At 45.7% G+C, this 20767-nt stretch overlaps 2 protein-coding genes across 5 annotated transcripts in view; one reads left to right on the plus strand and one right to left on the minus strand.

Annotated features, from left to right (window-relative positions):
- Ctps (CTP synthase) overlaps positions 1-12340 on the minus strand; it is a 33470-nt gene extending 21130 nt beyond the window's left edge. For 2 of the 4 annotated variants that reach the window (XR_013307213.1, XM_077631418.1), the window contains exons 1-12: positions 12163-12312; positions 11576-11803; positions 11315-11484; positions 10677-10778; positions 10489-10605; positions 10333-10416; positions 9740-9919; positions 7269-7457; positions 6228-6316; positions 5993-6087; positions 4662-4768; positions 2202-2298 (exon numbers count right to left, since the gene is read on the minus strand). Coding sequence is in view for 2 of the 4 variants with exons in the window: in XM_077631418.1 (XP_077487544.1) it covers positions 2202-2298; positions 4662-4768; positions 5993-6087; positions 6228-6316; positions 7269-7457; positions 9740-9919; positions 10333-10416; positions 10489-10605; positions 10677-10778; positions 11315-11484; positions 11576-11741 (1396 nt within the window). In the remaining 2 variants the exon portion in view is untranslated. Of the gene's footprint in view, positions 1-2201; positions 2299-4661; positions 4769-5992; positions 6088-6227; positions 6317-7268; positions 7458-9739; positions 9920-10332; positions 10417-10488; positions 10606-10676; positions 10779-11314; positions 11485-11575; positions 11804-12162 lie in introns of all 4 variants that reach the window. The other 2 variants (XR_013307212.1, XM_077631417.1) reach the window with 2 other exon arrangements.
- Positions 12341-14293: 1953 nt separating this feature from the next.
- On the plus strand, positions 14294-19276 carry SA1 (stromal antigen). Its single transcript, XM_077631419.1, has 2 exons — positions 14294-15125; positions 15733-19276. The coding sequence occupies exons 1-2, from the start codon at positions 14451-14453 to the stop codon at positions 18376-18378; spliced, it is 3321 nt and encodes a 1106-aa protein (XP_077487545.1). The 5' UTR covers positions 14294-14450; the 3' UTR covers positions 18379-19276.
- Positions 19277-20767: the final 1491 nt, after the last annotated feature.

The raw sequence follows: 20767 nt of genomic DNA on the forward strand, positions 1-20767 counted from the left end.
GTAGATATGGTAGCATGCAGGTCGAAGTATTGGTGACACGGAGTTCCATCTGTGGGATCGCGGGGCTTAGCTCTAATCACCGAGAAGTTCAAGCCAACAAAGCTTGAATAAACAAGCTTCGATTACATTAAAATTCCATTCAGTTCATTACAAAAGTGCTACATTCCCGTCAATTCTCCTGTCAATGATAGTATCAATGTTCCTGTAACATCACTGCTGAACTCCTATTACAGCTGTGTTCTTCCATGAATACCTAACATACCGTAAAAACCGGAATACTGTATAGGTGGATCTTGTTTTCAAAAAACCATGGCGAAAAGCCGACCCCCGTCTTAATTACCGATCATTGGTGCAAAAACTACGGAAGTCTTGCAACAATGGCTGGCTGAAGTCAACAGCCTCCATCATCATCGCTATCAGGAGCAGTGCAGCGTGGCGACGTTGTCGCATTGCTATTCTGCGTTTCCGTTGTTTGGTTAAAGGCTGTTTTTTCACATTTTGTTTCAAAATGAGCAGAATCCAGCGGCAATTCACCATCGCCTTCAAGAAAAACGCGATTGAGCACGTGGAAGCTCATGGCAACCTGGCGGCACAGCGCGAATTCGGAGTTATCGAAAAGAGCATTCAGTACTGGCGGAGGCAGAAGCTGCGTGTTACAACTTGCAGCAACCAGAAGAAAACATCATTCCGTGGGCGGACCACAGCGTATCCAGAATTGGAAGGAAAGGTTGCGCTGCGTGCTAAACCGCTGCCTGTGACTGCCAAATGCATCCACGTGAAAGCGGTAGAGATCGCGGGTGCCTCTACACTCACGAGGGCGCAATTTAAGGGCTCGCCATCCTGTGTGCGGCGATTCATGAAGAGGAAAGGCTCTGCTCTACAGTGCCGTACTTCTGTGTGCCAGAAACAAATACGCGGGTCGATGGGCACGCGATACTGTTAAAAAATTGGCTGGGTGTATATACGAGCAGCATTTAAATGAAACTAAATACTGTCACCATTGTGCAACCTGTCGAGTTGCATTCGTTTCAAGGTAAGGGCGCCTTTCGGTACTTTTTCCATTGAAAAAAGATTTTTTTCATTTTTAGAATTGGTTAGTTGGGGGGTCGACCTATATTTCGGTCCAGCCTATAGTCCGGTTTTTACGGTACACAAATTCTTCCACCATGGACCACCAGTGTGGCGTCACTGACCGGAACCTGTCCTAGCACTACATCCGAAGCGGAAAAGATGGGAGATCTTAAGGTTTGCAGCAAACTTGTCAGCAGTTTCCACTAGGTTACAAGTTTCGTAGCCAAGTCTGCAGCACTTTTTGTTAACGCATTTCTCGGTAACTGCAGAATGTCACCACACTATTTCCACCTTGAAAGCTATTCAACACACTGCACTACTCACCTTTGTGGCTGTGCGCACATGCAAACACCACAATCAACAAACACACAGCAACACATCACTGGATGCCACCACCATCACTGACTGTGCACCGTATACATGTTCAGCCTGTGGGTTCATTCGACTCTTGCACACCGGTATATAACTGGACATACAACTTATGCAACAAAAGATGGGTCACATTTATTCCACTTGAAAGTACCAGACATTTTATGAAGGTACCCCAGGCGGACTCCTGCAGACACTGCTACTGTGGCCAGGATACGAGGAGTTGAATCTCAGCCATGGCGAGTGCATTTCAACAGAAATGAAATGTAATACAGTTGATCCTGGCTATGCTGAACCCAGATATGTCAGAATTATTTCTTGGATAGAAATGTTAGGAAACCCTTTGAAAATCCCATTGAAAAGTATAGCAGTGCTGGTCACATTTATTGAACTCCCGTTTAATGAACTCTATACATATATCGGACTGTGCACAACGTCCCTGCATGTGGCACTTCTCCACATGGCACTGCCATGATCACTTTTCATGCATGGATATCTGCTGGCAGCGTTAGTGCTGTGAAATCGCATGACAAGGTGAACGTGAGGTGTGCTTGACAGTGGCCTTCTGTGAAAAGGCCATCGTCATCTGTGAAAAGAATGGGGTTTGCAGGATGATGTAGGTAAACGAACACCAGGTGTGGATATGTGACGGATGGAAAACTCCAATTTCAGTACGAGAATCGAAATTCTTGTCATGCAGAAATAACGGGACTCGTGAAACAAGTTAAAGAAACAATACATAGAGTAGCAGTTCCACTCACTCAACACTGAGTCCTGGGTGTTGAATATCGTTTCTCGCTTTCCAAGACGCATTGTGCCACCCATCTGACCCACATGGTGCTCAGGCATCTCAATGATCTGCACAAAGTGATCCGAGTCAAAGATCAAAGCTCTGAGCCACACAAATTGAACTGAGGTGACCGGTACGGCACATCGCATATTGCAGCGGTGGCGGTGCAGTGAGAAACTCCTTATTGGCAGTGGTGCACTTGCACATGAAGCTCCAATGCTACGCCTTGTCCCGAGGGTAACGCGACATAACACACAAGACGGCAAGGCGATATTATTCAATTAAAGTTCGGCACACACCCTCAACGCCCCCACACTGCCGATGCCGCCGTGTTAACGGCAGTAATCCACTTTAAGTGCGCGAAAGGCTTGACAAGCTTGGCATTGCTACTGCACACGAAAAGGCAGTCTCACTGCTTTCCTCAGTATTTGACGCATTTATCGGTGAAGTAAAATCACATGCTGCCACCTCATTTTTTGCCGGCTCTGCATGTAAATGACAGCTCATTTAAATGCCGCAGAGGATGATCACTGTCACTCAGGAGACATATGACTTGCCATGCAGTTAAGCAAGTGGGAGTGGTTTCACTTTTACAACGGGGCCTTTATAAAGTGCACGGTGAACGTGGTGATGGCAAAGTGGAACTCTGTGCTTATCTCTGTATCAGTCTTATCTGAGAATCTGGCGTGCGGCTTTACTGAAAGAGAAGGGACACATGAAACCTCCCTCCGTGTGGTAATGGTGGCGAATGCTGTACTTTGTTAAGACACGAAAGCAGCCTCACCTTCCTGTGAAGACATGGCACTGGAAAGGCTTTTTTTTTTTACGCACTTTCTTTCACAGACTTCTACCCAACATCACATACTATAGATGCATTTCTCGCATTACAATCATGGCCACGTTACATTCAGTTAAATATGGCACATCGCAAGAAATATATAAAATACCAAAGTGAAGTAAAGACAAGTGACATTCTAGGTTCCGTACAAAACTCCGAAACGCTATACTTTCACCGTTGTTTTGAAAAGCACAGGCACAATGCAGGTTCAGAAAAATCTCTGCACTGACCACGGTCATTATATACAGCACACAGCACTGCCTTTAACACAGCAGCAGAAAATGGTAACGGTAACATTTTGGTAATGGTACATAACAAAGAAGTGGAATTTGCACCTGCCACTGCCGAAAAACTGAAACCTCTTTTTGTACGGCTATGGCTTAAAGGAGGAAAAACAAGGTATGAGAATGAAAACATGGGCTCATGTGCACAATGCACACTGCACATCTTCACCACGACTGCCAACATATAATTCTGTTCCATGCATGCTTCAGGCCTGTCAATATTGATCAGACACTCTTGGCTTGCAACTTGCAAGTCCCTCAACTCTGTTTGCTACCAGAGATATTGGCATGTGGCATCTGTGTTGCTAGAGAAATGGATAAAGAGGCCAATGTCAGAGAATGAGTACGAAACAGTTTTGACTACCGTATTTGCCCATATATAATGCAACCACAGATATAACATGAGGGGGTAGTTTTGAGACCTCACAAAATTTTATTAATTCCGAATATATAACTTGATCACAGGTTATTCAAGCCAACTACAGTCGAGAAGCTGAGTGCTTGGAAAATAAATGCCGAGACGGTACGAAAAAACACAACAGATGAATCAATAGTGTTTCAGAGGCAGCACTTAAGAAATGCATGCGACATTGTCAATTGCAGCAAAGCCTCCAACACATTAACGCATGCAGTCTCCCAAGCAGCGGTGGGCGCCACCACCGCCATGCCACCAGTTACCTTTCATGGTGCCCACTCCCTGTGCTCATTCGCCCTTATCTCGTGTCCCTAACTCAGCTCAACTGTTGCAGTGCCTTCTCTTTCTCAACGGACCACTCGACCTTCTTTCCACACTTCGAGCCACCGTCTCCTTTGCCCACACGTGGCCACTGGTGCAGCCTCAAGGTCATCAAAAAGTTGGCTTCTCCTATCAGCTTGCCAGTATGGTGGTGAAGGCTGCTGTAGCTATCTTGAGGAGCAGCGAGAAAAAGAACTTCGCATAATATTCATACCCTGGCTCCAAATATAACTCCAGATGCACCCCGAAACTGATGAAGTGAGGAAGAAATCTCTCGTTATATCCGTATAAATACAGTAGTTACTGGAGTGATGAGGACTGCACATTTAGAAGAATTTACCTTTAACAACCGTAAAAAAATATAGTTTTGAACATGAACTGTACTGTCAGACATATACTAACATACTGACAAAACAGATTAATGCTGTTTACCATACAGTTTACCACATAGCTCAGGAAATCGTAAGAAACTACTGAACACATATTTTAACCTTCATTTCAAGACAAATTTTGAGGAAGTGAAAGCCTCTATTGAATATGCAAAGAATTTGCAAAAAAACGTCAGCAACTTACAACAGGGTGCGAAGTTTCGGGATTAATCTCAGCAGAGTCAGCATCTTTCCATCCCAGGACATTGCGAGAGAACTCAATCACTGCGCACTGGAGGCCAAGGCAAACACCTGCACAGGAGACAGCAAAAGTAATGAGATTCCCACATTGGACTCTTGTATCCAGCAAAAGCACCGCTGGAACTAGTAACAGAAAAGAAATGCAAGCTTAGGCACTATATTATGAAAAAAATATCAAAAAGACAACCACCAAGGTCAGCACGGAATGCACTAAGAGTTTTCTGCAATATCTCACATTTTGTTGAAACAACAGTTGTGAACTGTGGCAGTGGTAAGGACATATAAAAGCAGTAAAATAGTCAACGGCAACTCATAAATGCAACAAACAGTGGTGCTTAAACGATGAACAGCAAATGGCAAGTAATACACAAAGGACACTAAAAGCAATGCCTATCTGTGAGTGCACTGCTCCTTCTGGTTTTCCATTCCGAAACTCTGAAAGCCTTTCAAATGTTAACTGCTTTTGCTTTGCATGGACAGAAGTGCCTAGTATGATCATACTCACTGCTGTTGTCAGCGCTGCTACATCCACTGTAGGGCATGGGTTTTCCTTTCCAACTAACCCTGTCATGGCAGTCTGCTGGTGCCATTGGTTGGCGGGTCTCCTTCAAGGGGCATCTGCCATTGTGTTCTTGAGTTGCATCCGACTGATGGCAGCCTGGTGCTGCCAAACCAAACTGCTCCCTACCTTTCTCCTACCGGGACCCTCTAATTTCTCTTAACAGTAACCTTACAATTTTTTCTTTCAAGCTCACTGCGATGTATTTGATTCGATTTCATGGTTTTGCGTTAGCCTCCAAGTTTCAGTATCACAGGCAAGTAATCTCAAGCTACTAATCCTGACCTGAGAATGGCTACAAAATGCAGTCTACCGCAAATACCGTCACTGCTTCTAGTCTGCTACTTTCTCACACGCACAGATATCAAGCTCTGAAGTGCAACCAACACCTCGCAAATTTTCTCATGCTTTTCACAAGCATAGATGCCATGGGCAACTGCAGCTAAACAGCCTTGGCAGGCAGGCTCACCACTCCTGGAACCACAAGTCCAGAGAAATTTTGAGGCAAGAATTCAAGTTGATGGAAACAAAATGGGCCTGACAGTGTACCTTCAACTTCCATGCTCTTGCTGCATGTTTAAGAAACAATTTAATCGAGCATTGCTCCTAAGGTGCCCTACCAAAAAGTAAAAGTAAGGCAAGCAAGCAAGTGCTATAGCTTGAAATGAAATGAAGTGTATTTAGGCAAGCTGAATAAAACCTAACCTATTGCTTACCTAAGAATGGTTTCTTCGTTTTCCGAGCCCACTCAATAGCAGCAATCTTGCCTTCTGCACCTCTGCTTCCAAAACCTCCCGGAACGATGACACCACTGAGAATAAATCAAATGAAAAAACATGTCCTTTGCAGGAAAAGCAGAACCTACATAATAAACACTGGGCAACAGTTCTCGTGCTTGGGGTAAACGCACGATGCACATTCGAGACAATCTGAACACTGTTGTCAACTCACTCTGCAACGCACAGGTTCTGCCAGGCCGCATGGAATTTGACTGGGTGTTCAGCTTTCATAGCGGGCTCCAGCTCTTCGGCATCTATGTACTGAACAAAAGATAAAAAAAGTGCTCTAACACTTTTTCACCTACTACAATAACCATGTACTTAAAACAGCATGGCGGCTAGTAGTGAACCCTACAAACGTTAAAAGGAGACTCCAGGGGTCTCCCAGGTGTCAAGCTTTTTGACAAAACATTTAGTGTTTCCTCCATCCTGATCATTTCCACCAAATTAAGCAGCCATGCATCTATCCGTTTCCGCACAAAGCTGTTTAATACTTGGCGCCTACACTAGTTCAGTTAGTCAATTTCTAAGTACAAGCTGAGTTCACTACACAAAAATTGCCTGCTACATTTTGAACAGGGTCACAGCTTGCAGACACTTGTTCAGCCATTCACCATGCACATGTCAGATTTGATAGTGATGTTTGTGCTGCCACAGCTGCATCACTGAAGCATCCTCTCTGGTCCTGCAACAGTTTACTGTGCTATCGCCATTTTATTGTTTCATACAGTACCCTAAAAGCATATATACAGTAACAAAGATGGAGAACCACTCAAGAATATAACACAGTCATCAAATTATCTTGTTCAGAAAACTACTGGAATTTCCCTACTCCATGCCAGTACATTATACTGAGTCATAAAAGATGGTTTAGTCCAATGCTCAAAGGGCACAACGCTTAGTCAACCAGACTTCATTTAACCAATTCTTGACCTCCACATAGAGTGTTTGTAACGTGGTTTACCCACCAAGATCGACGCTAGCATGCCTGAGCCATCACACTGTCCATGCAGTCTATCATGACATGAAGAACACGCAATCCCCATGCATACTGCATCCATTTCTAAGTCAGTGACCACCGTACAGGTGACCTTAAGAAACAGACTACATGAGGCCAAGGCTATGAGCAACTGTACTTAGTATATACAATTAGCTCAATATGAGTGGAGGAAAAAAGTCAATTCCATGCCATGCAAACAGTGTACGCACACACCATGATCTTTAGCTTGTGGTTGCAGGCCAGTGCGGCATGCTGAAGCGCCTTGATAACCGAAGAGTAGGCATCCTGTAGCTTGATATACTTCCCCACCAGTGCAATTGTCACCTCCCGAATAAGTCGTTCGGCCTTGAGGGCAAGGTCACGCCACTTGTACATTAGCCGCCGAGGCCTTGGAGTTGGAACCTGCAAAAAGATAAACATTACTGCAGCCAAAAACCCAATGGCCAAGATGGGGTCAACAGAGTATAACACTGTTGCACTTTTCTGCCAGTTTTACAGCGTTGGCTGTTTCTAGCTCTTTCCTCGGTTTCACAGTGTAGACACAACAGACCATCTTCTGCATGTGATAGGCCCACTTGCCTCCGGTGGCCCGCTAACAGCCAGCGCTGCAGCGGCCGGGCAGCAATGGTGACATTCAGCGCACTGTGCCCTGATGCTGGAGGAGGCTGAGTGCAGTGGAGACCTGTTTTTACACTGGTCTTCATTAGAGTTGCATGACAGTATGAAGCACTGCAGCTTCATACTGTCTCAGAAGCAGCCCGAGATCCAGGCGCAGGTCATCATTTCGCCACTGTGGAACACGGATAACTGTGGTCTATGTCCTTGCTTTGAAGAGTGAGGAGTGTGTCTCGCAGTGTCAGCAAGAAGTATAGACACCCGACATGTACCCTTCCTTGTCTCTGACGTCAAAATAATCCCAGATTGTCACAGAGTGTCATACTCTGATTGCTAATGCCTCCAGTGCAAGCTAATGAGGAAAAACGTTCATGTTACCCACACATAACCATCATTCGAGTTTTTTAACCACCTCGCTCTTTCTGTACTTTATTATAAAAGAATAAAAAAAAACACTGTAATCTCTGTTCTATGTAGTAAAAATGTTGCTCTTCCTCATCACCTGCACTGCAATGAAAAATTGTTTGTAGTGGGTTGCCTAATGTAATGTTGCATTACACAGGCTACAGCATTTAGAAGGCTAGAGTGATGTGGATCACAAGATACGCTATGCAGCAGCGAAGCTATCGGGTGTACACTGCAAAAACCAAATCAGGCTACCCATGCTCACGTGCCTGCCCAAGGTTTCATGCTAAAGCTCAAGCTAAAGGAGCAGTCTGTGGCACAAGTTTCTTCAGAAATACATAGCAATGGACCAAGACTAATTTAACTTCTGCAGCAGAAAGATATGCCCAGATTGTTACAATATACAGCAGGGGTCCTCAGTCTTTTTAACCTTAGGGGAACTCAACAGCATTAAAAAGATGCTAAGAAGCTCTGCTGTCTTGGCTTCTATCCCTTCCTGCCCGTTTTGGAAGCGGAAGAGCTTGCACATGCATAACCTCTAAAAAAAAATCCAACAAGGACTGTTTGTATGGACTGTTCTGCAGTTAAACACGCGTCATAGAATGCTCCTCCTCACAGCTAAACCAGTGAATTGTTCGAGCTCAAATTTCACACAGAAATAGCATTTAGTCGGCAGAATTGTTTTATACCACATTTCTTTGGGGTATTTATCTGAATCAATAAGAAGTCGGACACTTGCATCGTCTGCGGCGACGACAAAACGAAACAAGCCGCTCTCCCAGCGATTGCACCGACAGCGCCATCTTACTTGTCAGTCGTGGAGATTAGACAAAGAAGGGGGTTATTTTGCGGGAGGCTTGAAGACTTCTGCGACTGCTTTATGAATGATCACAAAAACTTAGTACGGCCAAAAATGCACTTAGTTTGAGGACTTTTGTGGTAAAGGGTCTTCAAACCTCCTGCAAAACACTCCCCCACCTCCTTTGCCTAATCTTCGCAACCGACAAACAAGATAGCGCCACCAGTGCAATCGCAGAGAGAGCAGCCTCTTTCATTTCGTCATCACTGCAAACGATGCGAATATCCAAGTTCTTATTGATTCAGGCAAGTACCCAAACAAATATTATATATATAACAATTCTGCCGACCAAATGCTATTTCTGTGAAAAATTTGAGCTTGAAGAATTCACCGGTTCAGGTGTGAGGTACCTTCTATGGCATGCGTTTAATTGCGGAGCACTCTACAGAGTGAAACAGCATGCTACGAGCAATTAGAGTATGGTCAAGCCCTAAATACTGTGGTTAAGAAAAGATGGGCATTGAGGCAAGCATGGATTCAGCAGTTTGAGGAACCCAAGAAGTACTCCAAGGATCGCAAGGGCTCCATGATACATAGTTTGAGAACCCTTGATGCACAGCTCCTCCGGGTAACCTACACAGGATGCACAGCAATGAACAGTACACAACAACCATTCCATTCACTATACAGTTCAAAAAGCAATTTTTATTTCCTCACTTTATTCCTACCATGATTAGCTGAAGCTACACTCGCCATCGAGTGTTTCTTCAGCACAATGACGGTTAGCTGTATGGCTGTGCTCGGGTACGCAGTATTGAGTAATTACTCTCAAATCACAATGTTGCTCGTGGCACCACGAGCTTACCTGGAGGTGAAGGCGCTCAGCAAAGAGCTCAACAATGCCCTGTTCCTCCATGAAGATAGGCACATGGTAGATGCTGGGCACATCATGCATGCACAGCACCTGTCGTGGCTCCACATGACAAAAGTTGGAGATCTTGTCCTTGACAGCTTTCGTGATCTCATTCTCGCTCCGACAAACAATCTGTAATAGGCAGACAAACAGTGATGAAGTAAGTACGACAAGCAAAAGTAACAGGTTTCCATTGTGCACAGCTTCCAATTGCATGCAAGAATTCCATGAGAAATAAATAACGGAGCTCTGACACTAACCATGTGAGGATTTTTAATTGAGCTTCTGTCAAATTAAGGTTCTGAGAGAAAGCTCTACCTGTTCCTACTTTTCACATTACAAAGTATGTCTTAACTGCAATGGCACTAAGAAAGGAACAATGTGCTGAGGAAAGCAGTCAGCTAAATGAGCACATTAATATGCAGAAGGCTTCAGTGGCAAGCTTTACTGTTTATGACTGCAGGCATGCAAAGCTAGCTTTAACTCCAGTGTGCAACAATAAGCAAGGGCCCTAAATACGACAGGGATTAACAACGATAACTTACCAAATCTGGAGATAAACCCAAGCCTCGCAATTCACGTACACTGGCTTGTGTTGGCTTTGTCTTGTGCTCCCCGGTGCTCTTGGGCTGCACAGGCAAGTCGTCATCTCAACTCAAAGGGGCTATGCAGTTTCTGAAGACATTCTGAAGGTTTTATACCTGGGGTACCAAGCTGACGTGAACACAGCAGAAGTTTTCTCTCTTGACACGGAACTGAAACTGCCGGAATGCTTCAACAAATGGCATCCCTTCAATGTCACCTATTGTTCCTCCAAGCTGCAAGAACAGAGAAACATCTAGATTTCTATGCACTTCTCATTGGCTTAGGCGGTAAAAAGTTTCATTACCTCAATGATGCATATCTCTGGCGTTTGGTTAGAGTCATTGACTGGGACAAGTGCAACCTTCTGAACCCACTCTTGTATGGCATCCGTGATGTGGGGAACAACCTGAAAGAATTCATTCTTATATGAGCTGGCTCGAGAAATGCAACTATCTATAATAGGATACAACTTAAAAAAACAGTAGTTAGTGACCACAGGCCAGTAAACGGAATCAGCCTTTTAATGTTTGACAGTGATTACACAAGCCAGAGGCATCAAAAATCTTGAGCTATGATTTCATCTGGTGGTTAGCTAGATTTAGCTATGGTCTAATTTTTCGTGCGGAGGCTCTGATTGTGGGCTGCGTGACTGTAGACAGTGGTGAGGCAGGTGTGTGCCAAGCATTGATATCATACGGCTGTCACTCCTGAAACAGATTTGAGTAGACTGGTACTGGTACATGAAATTCATCTTTCTAATTAAACCTATCAATTTTTTTTTTTCAAAAAATTCAATGCTGAGTGAGCTGAAATTTTTAATATGCGAAAACATGCTTTCCAAGACATACTTCTCAGGAAAACCACGCAAGTTTGAAAAAAAAAATTATCAACAGTCCGACAGGCCTATTACTCCGAATATTGACAGCAACACAGCAAGAATACCTGCACTGTCTTTCCAAGGTAGTCTCCTTTCCGCTCCTTGTTGATGACATGTTGATAGATTTTGCCAGTTGTTATGTTGTTGTCTCTGTGTAGCGTGATGTCGAGGAAGCGCTCGTAATTTCCTAGATCTAGGTCGACTTCACCGCCATCGTCAAGAACGTACACCTCGCCTGGGAACCAGATAGGACGAGAGCGTTATGTAACGTCACGCGAACAAAATAAGCGCAGCAAGCACGATGCCGAAAAAAAGGCGCCACTGACCATGCTCATAAGGAGAAAACGTCCCAGCATCGATGTTGATGTATGGGTCTATCTTGATGGATGTGACCTGAAGGCCGCACGACTTTAGGATGGTGCCAACGCTGCTGGCGATCACACCTTTGCCGATGCCGCTGATGACACCACCGGTGACGAGGATGTATTTCATCGCGGCGGCAGGAGGCTGGAGATGGGATGGGCCTTACTTTCACTGGCACAAGGAACGAACGCCTGTAGATATTTACGTCAAGTCAGGTTAGCGCAGCTCTGCAGCACGCCGCTGCCGTCTATGCAACGTAATTCCCCCTAAAAGCACGTGGCTTTCTCGCGCACGTTTCGTTTCGACGCTCAAGCAAAGAAACTTTACTGTTACACAGCAACAGAACAAAAACTTGAAATAAGAGGTGCAGCAGCTCGCAAACTGTACTCTGTACGAAGTTTGAGGAATGTATAAACATAATCTCACAAGAAAGGAGCCGCTTTCGCGCGAAATGGGGCCAGCCGCCAACAGCGGCCTGTTTACGCATCATGCTTTGTCGGTGTCCTGGCCGCAGTAACACGAACGCGGTCACTGAGGTGGTTTTACTTACGGTGCGACCCGGCGGTATGTTACTTCTGGCGACTGGAGTCAAACGTGACCGCAGAGTCGCCGCGAGTCGCAGAGCGCGCGTCATTCATTCACTGATCCGACTGCTCCAGCGCCTCGCTGGCCTCCTTGCCCCGAGGCTCCCAGTCCCAGTGGCGCGCAGTTAGCGCAGTGCCGCCTTTTCTTGTAATCGTCATGACCATCATTTTGATGGATTTGATCTGACTGGATTTAATATCAGCAATTTGGGGCACAGTTTTAATGCGATAGCATTTAGAGTGTTGTCTTGAGAAAAATAAAAACACCCGCTTTCTACGTAATAACTTTTTCTGATTGGTCAAAAGTGTTGTGACGTCATTAACAACGCCAAATTTGAAAATTTGCGATTTAGAATGCTCGATCCAGTACCTTCCATTGAAGTGCCATAACTCTTCCACCTTATTCCACCCACTCATCCGCCTCAGTCTACCGCTAATCTCTGTTAATCCCTCCTAACGTATCAGTAACCACAGCTAATCCACCCACTAATCCACATTAATTCATTGCTCCTTTGAAACATTTGGGCTTAGGCCAACTTCCAAATACTATCATATTTTCTTCTTTAAGATTGTGGTTAAAAATGTCCCGAGTTTTACCCCGTGGTGACAAATGAACAATAATAATAATAATAATTGGTTTTTGGTGGAAAGGAAATGGCGCAGTATCTGTCTCATATATCGTTGGACACCTGAACCGCGCCGTAAGGGAAGGGATAAGGGAGGGAGTGAAAGAAGAGAGGAACAAATAGGTCCGTAGTGGAGGGCTCCGGAATAATTTCGACCACCTGGGGATCTTTAACGTGCACTGACATCGCACAGCACACGGGCGCCTTAGCGTTTTTCCTCCATAAAAACGCAACCGCCGCGGTCGGGTTCGAACCCGGGAACTCCGGATCAGTAGTCGAGCGCCCTAACCACTGAGCCACCGCGGCGGGGCGACAAATGAACAATGAAGTTTAAATTTTGAATTCTAAACCAGGACGCAAAGAAAGAGCATTTATTCAATAACGGTTTGCTTTTCGAAGCTAGGACAGGGGTTCTAAGCATAGAGTTTCTTACTATTATTTAGAGGGAAAGCTGGCGCCACGCCTATGGGAGTTTGCATGGAGCTTCCTGGAGACCACCTGAACCACCATGGGCGCTCTAAGCATCATGTGGCGAAGAGCTACCGACTGCGGAACCACAACTTTTGTACGAAAAATAATGAAAAAACAAACGTTGTTTGATAACTAAGGATGCACTAACATTAAATATTCTGTCTATAAATTGCAACAAACGAGCAGAAAAGCATGTAAATGTAAAGTTTGCCCAAAATAAGCGATGGCTTGCTCTCCTATTCGCCAAATATTGCAGACCACAAAAGCCAATATTGCGTGCTTAACAGGCACACTTTTAAAAAGAAATATATTTTTAAAAAAATGTTGTCGCTTCAACATTTTAAGAGGTTTCTCATGGCATTTCAGAAAACAAAAACCTTTTACTGACGTCTTGTGCTGTTGCGTTTTTGCTACTATGCCTTTTGCGCACTACGTTTACGCTGAAGCTGGTAGTAGTAGCTCTATGCGCTGAAGTCGTCGGCGCACAGGGTGCGGCGTGGATACGGGGTGTGAGTCTGCAGATTGCAAAAAAATTGCGAAGAAGGTGATTTTTAAAAAGCTTTTCGTAACTATATCTCCGCCAAATATCCACGCCATAAAGTTTCTTACTCTGTGGGTCCTAAAGTACAAACAAAAAATTGGTGGCGAATTAGTGCATCTTGGGTGATGCACTTCAGTAAAAATGTTTCAAATAATTCATAAACATTTTCTGGCTCATCGCCTGTAATTAAGAGCCCAATTAAAATCATAAAATTCTTTATAACTCAAATTTTAATCATACCTAGACTCTACGTGATAAAAAACATTTAAACGGATTTTAAAAAGTATCCTTCTATAAATGAAAAGTATTCTGAAGAACCGCATCTTCAATTAACAAAGGGGAGGTTGGAAGATTGATGAAGGAATAAATTTGCTAAAAAGAATTTGCTAGGTGGCGCAAGCTGCCGCTCGATACAAAGGATAAAGTCAGGTAAAGCCATTATCATCGATCCACTTATCTATTCGACGCCTGAACGTCTGATGGCGGCTTTTCGCGGTTAATTGCTGCAGATGTAGTGTTGTAAACTGTTTACTTGTCACATTGTGTGTTAGTGTGGTAATCAAGAAAACAGTGGTCTGCCACTGCTGAAGAGTACAGTGGCCCACAAGCGGGAGAAATGATCCTCCGAAACGCCATTGCCGGGCGTAAGCGCACACGACAGAGCGAGGACGATGGCACCGACCACTCGGGTCTCGACCCAGACGACTTCTTTTCTGAGTTGGACGACGGGCTCAACGAGTCGAACGATAACTCATCTGAAGTCGAGTTCGGCACCAGGTCCCGCGGGAAACGACGTCGCGTGGGAGAAGGCGGCGGCCGCGGACGAGGCCGCGGTCGCGGCGGAGGCAGAGGCCGTGGCGGGAGGCGCAACGCTTCCGAAAGCATAACCAGCGAAGATCCAGGTAGCCTGTATGATGTGGTGAGACTAGGTCGCCACTCGCTCACTGCGGTGGTCGACGACTGGATCGAGTCTTATAAGCAGGACAGAGACGCCGCGCTTTTGGATCTTATGACTTTCTTCTTCCACTGCTCCGGATGCAAGGGCCGCATCACGCCCCAAATGCAGGTCACTATGGAGCACAACCAGATAATTCGGAAGATGACTGAAGAGTTCGACGAAGAGAGCGGCGACTACCCGCTAATTATGACGGGACCTCAATGGAAGAAGTTCCGGCAGAGTTTCTGCGAGTTCGTGCAGGTGTTGGTGCGCCAGTGCCAGTACAGCATCATCTACGACCAGTTCTTGATGGACAACGTTATTTCCATACTGACCGGACTGTCCGATTCTCAGGTGAACAAAACATATCGATTAGTTCATGTCCCCCAACTCTCTCACTTGTGCCTTTCTTTGTCGTCGTCTCTTTTGCGCAAGGCAGCCGTGAGCGCACTCGAGAGGTGCTCTGTGGAGCAAAGATAGCAAAATTTAAAAGCAGGTACTGGGTTTCATTTACAGTGCTTGCACTCGTGCAAAGCCACTTAGTCACAGGCGCAAGCACTTAACCCACAGTGGACCACAGCAGCTGCTCCATTATTTCACGTCTAAGAATGAACAGCTAGCCCAGACCAAGTATTTGTCGATTTTAATGGACTGATTTGCCAATTGTGAGAGTAGTTGCCAGGTAATTTGCAAAAGGCAACATGCTTCTTGTGGAATTTGGACTCGTACAGTGTGCGGGAAGAAGTACAAGTCTGAATATAGCTTTGTGAAGCAGTGTAGGCACCGTTGCTGTGCTATATGTCATTTGCGTAATGCCTTAGTTTAGCATTATTCAGTTACTGCTTGACAGTAAAGGCGGCTTATGGGAAGCATTTTGCCCTCTCTGTGTGTTTATCTACATTGTTTTGTTTTTTTCTGGTTTGACTGTCATCTAATCCTGTAAAAACATACCTACACGCAGGTTCGTGCTTTCCGGCACACGTCCACACTGGCTGCCATGAAGTTGATGACTGCGCTCGTCGATGTGGCTCTCAACCTAAGCATCAGCTTAGACAACACCCAGCGCCAGTACGAGGCTGAGCGGCAGAAGAACAAGGATAAGCGTGCGACTGAGCGTCTTGAGTTGCTCATGACTAAACGGCAGGACTTGGAAGAAAACATGGAGGAGATCAAGAACATGCTCACCTACATGTTTAAGAGTGTGTTTGTGCATCGTTATCGGGATACACTTCCTGAGGTGCGCTCCATCTGCATGCTGGAGATCGGCCAATGGATGAAAAAATTCCATCAACACTTCCTTGACGACAGCTACCTCAAGTACCTGGGCTGGACCCTGCATGACAAGGTGGGGGATGTGCGACTTAGATGCCTACAAGCACTGCTTCCTCTGTACGCATCGGAAGAACTCACCAGCAAGATGGAGCTGTTCACTAACAAATTTAAGGATCGCATTGTCGCTATGACCTTGGACAAAGAGTATGAAGTGGCTGTCCATGCTGTTAAACTTGTCATCAGCATCCACAAGTTTCACCGGGAGATCTTGACCGACAAGGACTGCGAACACGTCTATGAACTTGTGTACAGTTCACACAGAGCAGTGGCTCAAGCTGCTGGAGAGTTCCTCAACGAAAGGCTCTTCCAACCTGATGAAGCAGCTGTGCAGGGATTGCGCACACGGCGAGGCAAGAAACGCTCAGTCAACACACCACTCATCCGTGACCTGGTGCAGTTTTTTATTGAGAGCGAACTGCACGAGCATGGTGCCTACCTTGTGGACAGCCTGATTGACAGTAATCCAATGATGAAGGACTGGGAGTGTATGACTGACCTACTGCTCGAAGAGCCGGGACCAGATGAAGAGCAGTTGGATGACCGGCAAGAGACCTCCCTCATTGAGATCATGGTCTGCTGCACCAAACAAGCAGCCACTGGTGAGCCACCTGTCGGTAGAGGGCCAAACCGTAAGCAGATAACAAACAAGGAAATGAAGCAGGTTGCTGATGACCGTGTCAAGCTGACAGAACACTTCATACAGGCACTGCCAAGCCTCCTTAGCAAGTATATTGCAGACCAGGAAAAGATTGCAAATCTCATGGTGTTGCCGCAATACTTCGATCTCGAGATCTACACTTCTAGCCGGCAAGAAAAGTCTCTCGACTCGCTGCTGAAACTTATACAGGAGATCGTTGAACGTCATGATAACACAGAAGTGCTTGAAACATGTGCCAAGACGTATGAGGCTCTGTGCAGCGAGGAGCTGGCTGTCCATTCACGTTGTGCTGTGTCACGAGGAACATTAATCGACTCCCTTGTTGGCCGATACAAGCAAGCATTGTCTGCATACGCAGAAGCTGGAGACGATGCTGATGCTGATGATATCTATGCTGTGCAGTCAGCATTAAAGAAGGTGTCAATATTCTACGGTTGCCACAACTTGGGCCCTTGGACCATCTGGGAGGGAATCTTCGACTTTTGGGTCAAAGGTGCTGGAGAGCGCACCTCCTCTCTGGAAGGTGTCAAGCATGCAATATCATGCTGTTCCTCCGGTATCATGTGGGACCTGGCAGTACTGGATGAAGGCAACATCCAGATGTCACACGTCCACGCCCTGAGGGCCCGTCTGCGAGAGTTCATGGACACAATGGTGTACATGCTTCGCCACTGCACCGGAGCACTGCAGGAAGAAGCCTTTGTGAGCATCTGTGACCTCCTCATCATCTTCTGCAGGCAGCTGGGTGAAGGTGAGCCTTTCAGTGCCCTCGTCTTTGAGCCTGACCGTGCGTTGCAGGCAAACCTTGGCGACTTCATTCAGAACAATGTTTTTGTGGAAGACGATTCTACTGCTGATGATGAACAAGATGAGCACCGCAAGATTGAGGAACTGCACAAGCGGCGTAACTTCCTGGCTTCCTTCTGCAAGCTTGTTGTGTACAATGTCATCAGCGTGCGCCAGGCCTCAGATGTCTTCAAGCACTACGTTCGTTTCTATAATGATTATGGGGACATCATCAAAGCTACACTGGGTAAAGCTCGCGAAATCAACAAGGTCAACTGTGCACGCACCATGGTGCAGTCACTTACGTCCCTCTTCAACTCTTTGGACCGAGACCAACTAGGAAACATTTCCCGCCAGGATGAAAGCTTTGTCGCCATAAAGGAGTTGGCCAAGCGATTTGCTTTATCCTTTGGCCTTGACCAAGTAAAGAACAGAGACTCCGTTGCGGCTCTTCATCGTGAAGGCATTGTTTTTGCCTGCACGCCATTCGAAAACCCACTGAACACCCTGGGGCCGCCGCCAAACCTTCCTTTCCTGGAGCTTCTGTGTGAGTTCACCAACAAACTGATGAAGCAGGACAAGAAGGTGGTCCTTCAATACCTGGACAGACACGTCCAAGCCAAACTGCCAGCTTCACGGGCAGATGACTGGCAGCCTCTGCTCCTTTACAGAACCAGCCTTGTTCATGGCGAAGCGGAGCAGCCCGTGGCACGAGCACCAGGGCGTCAGTACCGGGGAAGAAAGCGGCAGCGTGAAGATGATGACCACGCGGAGGAAGAAGAAATAGACCAGGACTCGGATAGGGGCTCAGAGTCAGAGTTCCGACACTGAGACCGAGCCATGTTTTTGTACATAATGGGGAATTATTTTCTTTTGTGTCAAACCCTTCAACTTCAGATGCTGCAGGCTGGCTTAGTTTCCTCGCACTGCATAGGTGCAGCCTTGCGTAGTTATATGTACAGTGCAGTAAATGACACTGGCTCATTCGGTCTTCAGTGTACTGTTGCATTTTGTGCAGTGAAGTGTTTGACAGCAGTGCTTGCCAAGAACTTCACTACGAATTATTTGTTAACACCATCTGTTACAGAAAGCAGTGACGTGCAACAAGTGAATGTGTTGCTTGAAACATGTTTCTTTGCAAAGCCGATGTATTTATGCTCTCTCCAGCTGGGCAAGCACCATTCTCAAGCACTTCGTGGTACATACAGTGTGGTAGTACAAATGCATATTCATACAAGGCTGCAGTTCTAAACAGAACAGAAACCACTCAAGCATTTTTCTACTGCCTATTTGATTGCAAAAGGTACTGCGCATCACTTAATGCATCATATTTCGATTTCACTTTTTTGTTATCCAAAGAAATGTGCTGTATGGTGTACTTCTTACTAATGCTCTGTGCACGGTGCACAATGGATGTAGCAAATATCCTCCATGTTCACTGCGGTGGAAAGTGGGACTAGTTTTCACCCTCTCTGTGGACGGCTGCGTCCACATTTATGCGCCTCACGTTTTCTGCCATGTGCTTGATTGGTTCCCTCTCTGGAGAAAAGTAATTTATAAAACTACTCTTTATGATTAACTGTGTACGTTGTTTATATACATGTATTACAGCCTTTTGGGCCACAGTGTTTATGCAGACACTGTATTTCTTGTATTGCACTCATGTATTATGTTGCCCCTCAGAGCTTGTAATAACTTCACCATAAATAAAGCGTGTTCTGTACACCCATTTGCTGTTTTTTGCTCCAAAGGACACAAGGTGACATTGGGAAGGCATGACCTGCTGATGCTTGTGAGGACATAGAGGCTGCAATATGCATGGTTCAAATGTGTTAGCTGTGTTATCTACTTTTTACGTGAAACATGCATTGCCAATGCATGAATATATGCACTCATAGCAATATATTTTGCTACTTTTGACCTTCTTTTCCTTATTACCAGTAATATGGGCCTTGTGAGTAGAATTATCTCAGGCATGTTCAGAGATTTGATTCCTGCAAATCACTCAAAACGGAAATTGACGAGGGAGATGAGGAATGTGCTGCAAAGGCCCAGAATATTATTCCTTTTTGTGGGGAGGTCTTACTCTCAAGTGATTTCTTTCGTGAAATGCAAAATCTAGTACAGTACAGAACTGCAGTGAAGAACATTTACCAATGTAAAATATCTCGCCACTCACTGTCTAGCTAGACATGCTCAGTGCATTTGCTTGCACACGAGTCCCATTCTAGCCTCGAGCGGCTTCAGAGCTCCTGCTTATAGATGTGCCAGAAGAAGTGGAAGTATAGTGGGAACACTGCTTTTACTTAATGTAGAAATATCCATGATGTAGAAAAAAAAGCGAATCCCGTGGTAATGCTTCATCACATGCTGTCAAAGTGAGACTGACCAAGAGTGCAACTGCCTACCAATTTCTCTTGCACACCTTGTTTGCTGCTTCAGCCAACAGGTAGTACATGCTCAAGGTGGTATGCTTGAGAGAGAAAGAGAGAGAAAAAAAAACTTTATTGGCGCCAAAAATTGGTCGATTCAGCGGGACCCGGATGTCTTCATGTTGAAGTTCCGAGTCTTCCAGGAGTGATGCCCTTATTCCAGGGCCCCACTGAGTCTTGCTACCTCATACGCATGCTGGACCAGTCTTTTTTGGACTGCCAGCACGCTGCTGGTGAGCAGGCTCTCCCACTGTTCCGCATCGGGCTCTTTTAGTTTATGGAATGAATAATTGTTTTTACACTCCCATGTAATATGGTATAAAGTGGGGGTGGCTCCACATCACTTGCATGTGTCCGCGTACTGGTTCGGAAACATTTTGTGAAGTATGTGTAAGTTATGAAAGCTTCCTGTTTGCAGTCTACGCCAACCGACTGCCTCATATTGCGTTAATAGCTGGTGTGGTGGAGGATACGCTATCCTCTGTCCTCTGTATTGATTTAGGATTTCCGCGTACGATGGTTCCACCGTTGTGGTGGGCTCAGGGTCACTTGATGCATCTGCTCGGTTGGTAAGCTCGCGAGCTAGATCGTCGGCCCTCTGATTCCCAGTCACCCCGGAGTGCCCCGGCACCCAGAAAAGTTTGTGCTGAATTTCTTTGTTCAGGGGTCCCGCCTGGAGGACGATGCGTAGCGCTCCCTTGCTGATCCTACCATTAGTGTAGTGCCTGCATGCTTCTTTGGAGTCAGTGATTATTGTGAGCGATTTATTTCTGCAGTATCCTTCAGCT

The sequence above is a fragment of the Amblyomma americanum genome, chromosome 7, assembly GCF_052857255.1.
Source record: "Amblyomma americanum isolate KBUSLIRL-KWMA chromosome 7, ASM5285725v1, whole genome shotgun sequence".
NCBI classification, from domain to species: domain Eukaryota; kingdom Metazoa; phylum Arthropoda; class Arachnida; order Ixodida; family Ixodidae; genus Amblyomma; species Amblyomma americanum.

Coding starts and splice junctions, on each gene's coding strand:
- SA1 (XM_077631419.1), top strand. CDS start 14,451: ATGATCCTCCGAAACGCCATTGCCGGGCGTAAGCGCACACGACAGAGC. Junction 15,126..15,732: donor CCGGACTGTCCGATTCTCAG/GTGAACAAAACA, acceptor ACCTACACGCAG/GTTCGTGCTTTCCGGCACAC.